The 12,255-nt window shown below is 47.1% G+C and overlaps 1 protein-coding gene across 2 annotated transcripts in view; it reads right to left on the bottom strand.

Annotated features, from left to right (window-relative positions):
* The window catches only part of Zfp704 (zinc finger protein 704), a 187,863-nt gene that overhangs the window by 13,898 nt on the left and 161,710 nt on the right, over positions 1 to 12,255 (bottom strand). For both annotated transcript variants that reach the window (XM_039103595.2, XM_039103596.2), the window contains exons 5-7: positions 10,646 to 10,746; positions 5,911 to 6,178; positions 4,584 to 4,688 (exon numbers count right to left, since the gene is read on the bottom strand). In XM_039103595.2, the coding sequence (XP_038959523.1) occupies positions 4,584 to 4,688; positions 5,911 to 6,178; positions 10,646 to 10,746 (474 nt within the window). The remainder of the gene's footprint in view (positions 1 to 4,583; positions 4,689 to 5,910; positions 6,179 to 10,645; positions 10,747 to 12,255) is intronic.

Below are 12,255 nucleotides of genomic sequence, written 5' to 3'. Positions count from 1 at the left end.
ACTTTTGAGTTTGCAAAGCAGGTCAGGCTGGAAGCAAACAAGAACTTTAAGACCTACCCATAGTAACCCACTTCCTCCAGCTAGACCCCACCTCCTCATTTTTTTTTTTAACAAGGTCTCATGTAGCTCAGGCTGTCCTCATTTGTTTTTTTTTTTTTTAAAAACTATGTGGTGGAGGTTGGCCTTGAACTCTTGATCTTTCTGTCTTTACCTCTCAAGTGCTGGAACTAGACCATGCCTGGCCTCCCTGCTTCCTCTAAAATTTTATGTTGAAATTCTACATCCTGAGCTAGGTGTATTAAAGGATAAGCCTTTGAAGGAATTAAAGCTAGATGAGGTTGTAAGAGTAGGGCCCTGCACCAATAGGACTAGTGTTATAAGAAGAGACCAGACAGTGCACATGCACATACACCTTAATAAGAAGAGACCACCGAGTGTATCTACTCCCTGAGCCCTTACTTCCACCTTTCTTACTATTGACTGTACACACTAGAAAAAGCCAGGTGAAAACACAGCTCTAATGGTGGACTACAAATTGAGAGCCCTCACCAGATGTAAACAGTCGACACCTCAATGCTGGACTTGCAGCTTCAGGGAAATACACAGCTGCCACCCACACCTCCCGCTTAGATAACCAATGAGGGCTCCTGCCCACTCCTCAGCCTCGGGCTAGAGAAGCACGGGTAGCAGGCTGTGGTGTCTGCAGACAGGAGACTTTGGGAAGGGCCCGGATGCTGGCTGGGGCTCACTAATGCCAGTACTTGAGAAATCTGGCACAAACGTGAACAAATCGAAAGCCAGGAGACCTGGGGACAGCTCAGAAGGGCTTTCTGTAGGAAGTGTCCCAAGGCTTCTCTTCAACACTAGATCTCAGGGATGAGGGACAAATGGTACATTGAACCCAGGACAACAACCTCTGGGCATTTGTTTGGGAGTACAAAGACAGAAGAGATTTTCATTAAATAGAAACTATTCTCTTTGGAATTTTCAGAGAAACTCATCCTTAATGTTCTTCATAATTTAAAATGGTGAGAGTTGCTATCTGAAGCTACTGGAGAGCGAGGAGCTTCGTGTTCCTAGACTCTGCCTGGCTCTGTATTTCACAGAGTTCAGGGCATGCATACCGATTGGCATGGAGTCAGTGGATGAGCCAGTCCACTGCTGCGTGGACGAACAGTTAGCAAGTGAGCCCACAGTTAGGAAGTGAGTGGCAGGACAGGGGCATTCAACTTTGTTTTCTCTGAAAGCACTGATAGGAGTTCAGGATCCTAAGGAATAATTTTAGAGCTACATTCCTGTCTTCCTAGAGTCAAACAAAGCTTTTAAAAATATACCCACAACCTTAAAATAGGAACAGCAAGCTTGACTGCTGAAGTGTTTATCTTAAGTCTTGGCCAAAGCAGATTACAAACCAAAGAGACTAGAAATTCTCCCGTCTAAGAATAAATTAGAGATGGGAAGGAGGCTGGGAGAGGATCAGTTGTTGTTGAAGCTCCTGCTGCATAATTCCGAGGACCTGAGTATGAAACACAGTGCCATGCAGAATGGACAAAGTACCACGCAGGACATCCGTAACTCTGGTATAGAGGTGGGAGCCAGGCTACCCCAGGAGCCCATAGCCAGCCATTTAACTAATGTGTGCTCTGGGTTCAGAGACCCTGCCTCAAACAATGAGGGGCAGCAGCTGAGAAAGACAATCTTTGTCAACACCCACCCACAAAAGTATCCCAACACACACACACACACACACACACCCCAAAATGAGAAACGGCCACGGAAGGTAGACAGACGTTCCAGTTAACCTAGACACTACGTCTATTTTCTGTGCACTCTCCCTGCTAGGATGCCCTGGAAACCAAAGTGGAAATCAAAAAAAGCGGGGGGTGGGGTGGGTGGGTGGGTATTGAAACGGAGGGTAGCGACAGCTAGCGTCCATGGAAGAGTTCTAAGATTTCATTGTTGGAAAACAAACAACATAAGGAATCCTGGCTGGCATCCTACAGACACTTTTAGAAATGGGGGAGAAGAGACAGCTGGTTAAAAACCAGAACCACGTCTCTATCGTGGTCTAATTAAAAAGAGCACAGCAGAGTCGGGAGGTGGTGCGCTCCTTTAATCCCAGCACTTGGGAGGCAGAGGCAGGTAGAAGATCCCTGAATTCGAGGCCAGACCGGTTTGCACGGTGAGTTCCAGAACAGCCAGGGCTACACAGAGAAACCCTGCCTCAAACCTGCCCCTCTCACAAACAGATGGAGCATAAGCTAAACATGGCCGACTGGAGGCAGGACGGCACATTCAAGGTGTGCCGGGGCTGTGGAGTGAGTTAAAGTCCAGCCTGACTGAACAACTAACTGAGTTTGTGGATCAAAGCAACAAGCGCAAAGAGAGATGCAGCTGCCTAGCACGCGGCCTTGCATTCAACTGAATACCAAAGGGAGCGTGGTGGTCACAAGCTCCCCTCTCACGCTGATGAGCAGCATGGCCTATGGCTTAGGAACGTCTTCGTGAGCTAAAGCGAGGAGCTGAGAAACGGTTTCACTCAGCCTGTAGCTGGAATCACAACTGTAGCTTTCACTTTAGGCCTGATTGTGGCTAATCTTCATTGTGAAGTTTAGAATGCACACCTCTGGGTGGGAGGGAAAGACCTACACTGAGTGTGGGTGGCACCATTCTGTGGCCTGGGCCCTGGATGAAAAAAGAAAAGGATGAAGCCAAGTGGAGAACCGCCATTCACCTTTCTGCTCCGGGCCATAGACACACCTACAGCCATGGCTTCCCCACCACGAGGGACCAGTAGCCCTAATAAACCCTCCCTTCTTCAGTTCCTATTGACGGGTACTGGTCACAGGAATAGGGGAAGTAAGTACACCAGGCTGTCAAAGAAGGCATCTTAGTCTCTTTCTCTGGGATAACATACTCTGGAGAGGGTTTATCCTGGTCCATGACAGGGAAGCCAATGGTGGGACCGGAAGCACTGGACACAACGTGTCCACAATCAGGAGCAGGAGCCGTAAAGCAGGCTCTTCTCTTCTCTAGTTCCTAATGCTAGTTCCTAGGATTGTCTAAGGAATTCATGCCGACCATGGTGGCCCCACCTTTCCATTTCTATTAACACGAAACAATCTCCCCAAAGCATGTCCAGGCCTGTCTCCCAGGTGCTTTTAGATTTTTGTCAAATTGACAACACTAACCATCGCAGACAGGTAATGCCAAATGGCAAATCACTCTAGGCCTTTTTTGGTTTTTTGTTTTGTTTTGTTTTGTTTTTTTTTTTTTTTTGTCTACCAAGGAGAAAGTCTCCCAGAGGAAATGGTTCAGTTGTCTGATGGCCACAAGTAAAACTAACAAGAGAATGTCCAAGGTCACCCCTTGAGAGTGGATGGGGCCACCACTGTTCAGTGGCTTTTGAAATTATTCCATATTTATGATAGTGCTTAAAGATCACAACCCAAGAGTACTTTCTGGAAAGGCCCACTCACCAAGCCCTGTTAGCTGGGGGCCGTTCACTGACTGCTTTTATGGAGTTTGGTAAATCTGATGAGTAGAGCATAACTTAGTTTGCCCAGTGTCTCAGGAGGCTTTTACACTCCCTGGGAACCTCTGGAACTTGCCAGGGCTGGGCAAGGTGGGGAAGAGAAAATAAGGTAACATCTGCTACTGTGAGCCGAATTCTGAACCTTCTCAAGAGTGAGTCACGCCCCTCTGAGCATGGCTGCTGGTCAGGAGGTCTCTAGGTATTCTGTGGAAACTATGTAAGACCCGATGAGTTTTTAAATGAACTATTAGGAGCCAAGTTAATTCATAGTGATTTCTCAGGATCACTTCTATATATTGAGCTAATTTTGATGGACTACCTAGATCACTGCTGCATATTTTATCATTCATTTACTTTCAAATGATCCCTCAGACATGGACTGCTCAGGCTTTAAACGCCGGCTTTTCTGTAAGAGGTGTGAATCAGGCTACTAATTTAACCATACACATAACTATAGCACCAACAGCCAATAGTTTCTTCTAGGTTTCTAAAGTGTCAGTCAAAACGTCTTTTCCCAGCTGCACCCATCTGAATCACAAGGTGCCTTGCAGGTAAATCTCTAAGTGTCACTTAGGAAATATATATGTGGGGCTGGAGAGATGGCTGAGCCAGTAAAAGCATGCTCTTCCGGAAGACCTGGGCTTGACTTCCGGAGCCCACATGGCGGCTCACAATTATCTGTAACTCCGGTTCCAGGGACTCTAATATCCTCTTCTGGTTTCCACGGGCAGTGTATGCATGTGGTGCACAGAAATACAAACAAGAAAAACACTTAAACACATAAAAATTTTTAAAAATCTTTAAAAAGAAGAAGCTTATGCCTTTGGAATCTAAGTAGGATGTTGAGTACCTGTAATAGCAGCATTTGGGCGGTGGAAGATCAGCAGAGTTCAAACATCATCATAGACTACATAGAGTTCAAGGCTGGCCTAGGCCATTTGAGGCAGCGCTTTCCGGCACCGACTCCATCTTTTTCGTGTCTATCTCAAAGCTTGTTCTCTAAGTGTACATTTGACTTGGCTCACCTTGCCATGCTTTGCGTACTTACCGGAACGCCTGTGAAAGTGACTGGAGGAGACTGCCAGGAAATGCTGAAGCTGCTGCCATTGGGGGTGAACTTAGCAGATCCCGGAATAGTCACCGGGGGCGTGGCCTGAGAGACAGGAAGCAGAGAAAGCTATGAGAGTGATTGGACTAGTCACTGGGGCGTGGCCTGGGGGACAGGAAGCAGAGGAAGTTGTGAGAGTGATTGGACTGGTCACCGGGGTGTGGCCTGAGAGACAGAAAGCAGAGAAAGCTGTCAGAATGATTGGACTAGTCACTGGGGCGTGCCCTGAGAGACAGGAAGCAGAAAAAGCTGTTTGAAAGAGTGACTGTCCACAGCTTCTTAGTTCTCATTTCTAACGCTGGGCTGTAGGAACAGACAGGGCTACTCTGGTTACATATGCCAACAGGTAGAGGGTCAAAGAGAGTAGCCAGAAAGAAGCCTTTCATATAAGGAAATCTACCTGAGGTATGAGATGGATTTTTGGATGTCAATTTCTGAAAATTAATCAAATATACCTGTTTTTGGATGTATGTAAAAATATGATACCATATTAGGAAATACCTTAAACAATAAATTTGGAAAAAAGTACAATTTAGGGTTTAATATGCATTATAATTCTCATTATTTTGCTCATTAGACATCTCATATCTAAGAAAATGGATACAGTGATGGTCACTGCACAGCATGTATTATGAACATGGTTAAAGACTTGGCTGATGAGATAGCTCGGCAGGGAAAGGAGCCTGCAGACAAGGCTGAAGACCTGAGTTCAATCCTTAGGACCAGAGAGGAAGGTTTTTGTTTCCACCTTTACATATGCAATGTGTCAAGTGTATGTGCATATACAAGTATGTACACACGAAATAAAAATGAAAGAAAAAAATTAAGAATCTTAAAATTAAGCAAATTAACAGATCTGAGATGACAAGACTCAAGTCTGTATTTTTCCTCTCCAGGCTTAGTGTTTTTTGTTTTTACTTGTTTGTTTTAATTACAAATATTTCAGCTAGTTACAGTGGTTTTGTACCTGGCCTCCAGAGTGACCAAGAGTATAGCCCTGGGCCACCAGACCCTTTTTGCTGTTGGTTTGGCTCTCTAAGACTTGGTCATAACTATGTAGCTCCATAGCCCAGCCCTGGCCTCGAATTCATGAACCTTTGCCTCAGCCTCTCAGCGCTGGGATTAAAGTCACGAGCCACCACTTATAGCTTGAGATCCTGGCAAAGAGGAAAAATAGAAAACGCGACAGAGTTGCTGGCTGCTGCGTGTTAACCTGCTGTCCCAGGCCTGACTGCTACTGCTTTTGAGCACGGCCCTTAGCACGCACCTGGTAAGCGTGGTCAGTGTGCACGAGGTAGAGGGTGGTGGGGGCTGAGCGGCTCAGTGGTGTCACCAGCTTAGTGTCTGTTTTGGCACAAGGAGTTTCTGCTCTGCTGGAGTCTGGGATGGGAAACGTAGGAGGTGAAGCCAGGGACTGGGAGGGCGAAACCGGGGCCACACTGTTCAGGCCTTCAGCCACTGCATCCGTGTTGAGCTTGATCTCCGTGTAGTAGAAGTCTTCTTCCCCATCACTGCAGTCAGATTCCCCTACTCGCCTAGGGCAGGAGAGAGCAGAGCAGATGCTCAGAGATCTGTCCTCTCGCCTCCAACTTGTGCAGACCGTTCTCTCCACCTGGAATAGCCTCTGTCGGTCTGGCGACCTTACATTACCCTGCGGCACTCAGCCACCCCATTTGAAGATTAACCCATTTGAAGAAGGTTTTCATCAGCTTCTGCTCTGATTTAAATGCGCCCTCCAACCAGCACTGTTAGTAACTTAATTTCCAAATCCTTATGTTAAGGGCATTTGGGAAGAGGGTCTTTGAAAAGCAAACAGAATTAGGAAGGGTCAAGAGGATTGGGGAAGAGGGGCAGGGCGGGATGACAAGATGGGGACTGGGTACGATGGTAGGGAGATGGGCTACTACATTGGCACAAGTGGTTCTGAAAGGAAAACCAGTTCACGGCTTTGGTTTGTCCGACCATATCAGGTTCAGATGTAGTGAGGGAACCCTCACCAGACGCTGGGGAGGTGTCTGCCCTATGGTCACAGTGGCGCATGACCCAGCATCCAGAACCACGAGTCAAATAAACTACCATGCCTGCCTTCAACTTCCATGGCATCCAGTACTATACCACAGCAAGGAAAACTAGAGCACTAGAGTAAGCTTCTGAAAGCAGTCTACCTACCACCCACCCATCTACCTTCCTACCCATCATTTATTTACTAATCTGAGAACAATTTATGGAGAATACACTACACAATGAATAGCCTATAAGAGCACCAGTGGAAGGGGAAGCCCTGGGTCCTGCTAAGACTGAACCCCCAGTGAACTAGACTGATGGGGGGAGGGCGGCAATGGGGGGAGGGTTGGGAGGGGAACACCCATAAGGAAGGGGAGGGGGAAGGGGGATGTTGGCTCGTAAACCGGGAAAGGGAATAACACTCGAAATGTAAATAAGAAACACTCAAGTTAATAAAGAAAAAAAATTCATCATTAGAGAGACTATTATAGACAATTCAAAAAAACCCATTCTACTTCCTAACAGGAAAACACAACAACAACAACAACAACAACAACAACAACAACAACAACAACAACAGAAAAACAAAAACAAAAACAAAGACTATACCTTGATGGTAAATTTGGTTTTTATGGTTTTTGTTTTTTTTATTTGTCTTGGTTTTTTTGAGACAGGGTTTCTCTGTGTAGCCCTGGCTATTCTGAATGCTCTGTAGACCAGGCTAGTCTTGAGCTTAGAGATCCATTTGCCTCTGCCTCCTGAGTGTGGCACTACTATCTGGCTCCATGGGATTTTTATAGTCTAGAGACTTCTATAGTCCAAGAAATCCCTAATAAACAGCCACTTAGTTTATGAGGTTTTGTTAAGTCACGGGGAAAAAAGATTAAGCAATATTTGAGAGCCCTTCATAGAGAGGCCCATGGTTGGGAAGAGTATTGATTTTTACATAGGATGTTTAGAAGTGTCAGGTAAGTAGCCACCTGCATACTGAGGCTTTGAATGAAAGCAGGACCTGCAGGTGGTGGGGATGATGCTTTTGCTGAGAAATGTCCCTCACAGGCTCCTGTATCTGAACACTTGCTCCCCAGCTGGTGGTGCTGTTTGGAGAGTTATATAACTTTTAGGAAGTACAGCCTTGCTGGAGGAAATCTATCACTGAGGTGGTCTGTGAGTATTTACAGCCTGAACCACTTCCTGCTTGCTCTCAACCACTTCCTGCTTGCTCTCTTTGCTTCCAGCTTCCCCCCATCTGCCATTGTGCTTTCCTCTCCATTGTGGACTCTAGCCATCTGGAACTGTAAGCTGAAACAAACTCTTCCTTCTCTCAGGTGCTTTGGTCACAGTGTGTCATCACAACAGTAACAGAAGAGTAGCTAATACACCAGGGTGAGCTTCTGGAATGAGGGCTGGTGTGATTGGGCAGGGACTGACTGCCTTCAGTGATTGTGGAGGTTACAGAGGTTCCCCGGGATGTTTAGGAAATGGACGTTGGTTTGAAAGGCTCACGGTGGTTCTTGTGTGAAGGGTGAGGGCGGTGGTAAAGTGCCGGAGGAAAGGCCTAGGAGGCAGATGCTGTCATCTGCAGTCCTGAAGAGCACCAGGGCTCACATGATAGGGTTCTCTATGTTCTCTCAAAGAGCATCTGTCCCTTGAGCCTTACTATATTTTTATAATTTTTTCCCTTTTCTTTAAAATACAGCAGCATTCAAAACCCATTAAGAGCAAAGAACTTCCTCTGGTCAAGAGAATGAAATCTTTAGCTGGGTGGAGAATCGACCTCAGAGTACAGCTGGGCTGTTCAATCAGGAATCACCCTCTCAGGAAGGGACAATCACTCCTAGCAAGAACAGTTCACCTCAGCCACATTAAACAGATAAACGGAATAATTATTCCTTTGAACATATTGGGGAGTTGGTGGGATACAGGGTGTAGTGGGTTGGTCTGATGCTGCTTGTCTTCTAATGCTCAACACTGGCTCTCAAGGTCTGGTTGCCCCCTACATGTACCTCAAGTGATGCTGTGTAAACCTTGCTCCCCAATTTAAATGGTCAATAAAAGGCCAGAGCCCATGAGAGGGCAAGAGGGAGAAATGGGACTTGAGGATCCAGTGAGGGTTTTGCAGGGAGAGAGAATGGAGAAGAAGAGAGGACACGGAGGTGGAGGAGGCCACCATGAAAGGAGATGTGCTATGAGCACCTGGCCAGAAAAAACAGCACATGACATGGGAATTATGGCTGGGAAATAAGTGAGAATAGCCCCAAACCTGCCCAATCTAGGCTTACGGCTTAAAATTAAATACCTGGACAGTGTATCTTTGTTATGGGTAGATAGAGTGATTAATTTTATTAATTGTATTTCTTTAGCTCTGGCTGTCCTGGGATTTACCTCAAAATCACAGAGTTTCATCTGACTCTACTTCCCGAGTGCTAGAATTAGAAGTGCGCCCCATCACATCCAGCCCCTTAACAAGGCACTCTATTCCACCTTCCCAGAATTCCCACATGCCACTGTGAGCTTCCGCGACTGCCTACTTTTCTGAGTCCTGACTTTCACTCATTTTTCTCTGCCCCTTTCTTTAGCTGCAGAGACTAAGCTTTTCCTCACACCTCAGCCTCCCTTTCTCCTCCCTTAGGGCCCCAGTCCTTACCAAGTGCTGCCTACAGCCTGTGGCTGCCCTCCATGCTGACTTAACTTCTGTTTGTGTTTTAATCCGTTTTACCTCCATTCTCTTTCTCTAGCACACAATAGCTGAAATTTATAGCTTGCCTGTCCTGGGGTCCTTTTAAATTCTAATGAAATTGTCAAAGCTTCCGTTTGAGACTGTTTTTAAATCATTTTAATAATGAGGCGTAGACCTCAAGAGGGGCCTTGATTTCCTGGGGATCAGTGTTTGTGCTGAGAACCCTCGTCCCTGAGCTTCTGTAGCTCTGAAGGCCTCTGTCTTCTCACGACTGATTCTCCAGGGCTGTGTCTTCTGTCGCTCTTTGAACCACTGCACACATTATCAGTGGACGTGGCACTGAGCAGACACCTACCGAGACAGTATGACTGAGGGATATAGAGGCAGTTGTGGCATGGTGGATGAGACCGTATACTCTGCACTGAAATTTCCAGGTTCGGATAGTTACTGACACTTTCAGGGCGTGTGACTCTGGCAGCCTGCACAGGATTTGTGGCTTGCCCATACCAGTTTTCAGAGTACACACTTTCTCTTTCTGGCTTCTTTCTGGCTAAGGTGGCGCCTGCCCCATTCCTCCACAGCCCTTTTGTCAAAAGGACCTTTCTGTGTGGAGCACACAGACCCACCCAGGTGGTAATGTCTGCTTTATGCACACTGGTGATAACTACGGTCACACAGGGTCCCTACTAAGCCCTAGATACATGGACGACATAGACTCGGGACTAAAGCAGGAACAGTTAACCCTCTGCTGCCCCTGGCTGTGAGCCCAGCTGCACGATACTAATCACAACTGTTCCCTGCGTAGGAAAGTTGTTATGGCCTACGAAGAAAACATCATTTGAGAAGCAGGCAGAGCCAGACCTTATCACCAGGCTTCATTGACAAAGGTGTGTGATAGCTTTTGAGGTTCTAAGTCAGAATGTCAATTACTGCAAAAATGAATGCACATTTGATTGTACAGACAAGAGGTGCTCAAGCAGTCACAACTTGCGGGGCAGAGCCCTGTGGTGTGTTTTATGCTTTGTGTCTCTTGCACACAGTTTATCTTTGACCCTCACGGGTGACACTGTCCATTTTAGATGGACCTAGTGCTCAGAGTGAGAACTAGCATAAGGTGACTCAGAAGTTCAGGAGGCTCTACGGCCCGGTGACGTGGTGACGCGGTGGCTGACTATCGGCAGGATCGCCCTGCTGTAGGGACCAGGAAGAGCTTGAGGCACAGGTGGAGCAGTGTCTGAGCGTCTGAGGCCAGGTGCCTGCCTGTGGGGCTGTGCTGAGAGGCTTCCGCCAGCTCCAAAGGGAAGAGGGGCTGCCTTACCCGAGGTGGACGGCCCGGATGTGCTTCTGGATGCCTGCTGCCGTGTTCAGTACCTTGCCACAGTTCTTCCAAAGGCATTTGAACATCACCTTCATGGAGTTCTACGGGAAGAAGAAAAGACAACATCACAATGCTAGCAAATCCATCCAGTCACCTTCTTGTCCACACTGTTCATTTCCTTCACTAGGAAAAGTAAGCGCTCGCCATGTTCTGGGCAACTGAGCTGGTGAAGAGCTGGGCGAGCCCAGATCACATCCATTTCTTCATAAGAGCCAGCTCTGCTGCTTATTTAAGTCACATTCACAGTGTCCCCGGGCACTGGGCCGCCCTGACAGCAGTTAGACTAAGTAGGGGGAAAGTGCTATTCTAAGTACTTGATCCCCAAAGATGGATGCTGTCTGTGGCCTTCATGTTACAGAGTTTCAGAGAGTCAAGGAGCAAAGCCAGGATCTGCTGCAGAAGCCAGACGTCGTCCCAGCACACAATCACACAACACTCTTCCATGAGGGTTTAGCATTTTCCAAGTGCCTCCTAGCACTTGGTGCTCACCGTGTGCTTCACGAGGCCACCACACTGCTCTTGATCACAAGATAGGAACAGTAATGTAGCCTCTTAAGATGAGTGAGAGGCCTCAATGACGCCATGGGCCGGGCCAGCAGAGCAGCATCAGGGACAATCACCCACTGTATCAGCTGTCCTGCAATTACTGTCACCATGCCTGGCCTGCGGTTTTTAAAGTTTTGCAGTGCTTGGATGGGACTCAGGGCTTGGACATGCCAGGCAAGTGCTCTGCACCGGACCGCATAACCAGAGCCCTGGAATGAAGTTTCATTCAGTTTGTATGTTTACATGTATGCATGGATGGTCGTAAGGGGTACAGCGGTTTGAATGAGAACAGCTCCCTGAGGGGCATAGATTTAGACATTTAGTCATCAGGGAGTGGCACTGTTTGAGAAGGATTAGGAGGTATGGCCTTGCTGGAGGAGGTGTGTCACTGAGACTGGGATTTGAGGTTTCAAAAGCCCAGACCAGCAGGCCCAGTCTCTCTTTGCGTGTGGATCTAGACTTAGGACTCTCAACTACTTCTGCAATAGCATGTCTGCTTATATGCTGCCATTCTCTGCCATGGCGATAACAAAAAACACCTCTGAACTATAAGCAAGCCCCCAGCCAAATGCCTTCTCTCGTAAGAGTGCCTCAGCCATGGCGTCTTCTTCACAGCAATAGAACTGCGATGGAGACAGAGGTTGTTCCTAGGCCATGGTGTACACGTGGAAGTCGAGAGTCGGATGTCTTGTTACCATGTGGGTCTTGGGAATCACCCATCTTCAGGCTCAGGTGGACAAGTGTCCTTACCTGCTGAGCTATGTCTACTGCCTGAACATTAAAGTCTGGTAACATTGAAACACTTTGTTATGCAACATGCAAGAAAACTCAATTTGGAACAACTTAGCAACAGTAAGTTTTCCTTTTTGTGGCTGTATTACTGTGTGAGGGAGACATGGGTGTGTGCACAGGAAGGCAAGTGAACAGAGGAGAAAAGACAACCTTGGGTGCTGTTTCTCAGACATCACCTACCTCATCTTTTGATGCAAGGTCTCTCAGGACTT

Source organism: Rattus norvegicus, chromosome 2 (assembly GCF_036323735.1).
Source record: "Rattus norvegicus strain BN/NHsdMcwi chromosome 2, GRCr8, whole genome shotgun sequence".
In the NCBI taxonomy this organism is placed as follows: domain Eukaryota; kingdom Metazoa; phylum Chordata; class Mammalia; order Rodentia; family Muridae; genus Rattus; species Rattus norvegicus.
Note: the sequence above shows the minus strand (reverse complement) of the source record. Positions and strands in the feature narration are given on the sequence as shown.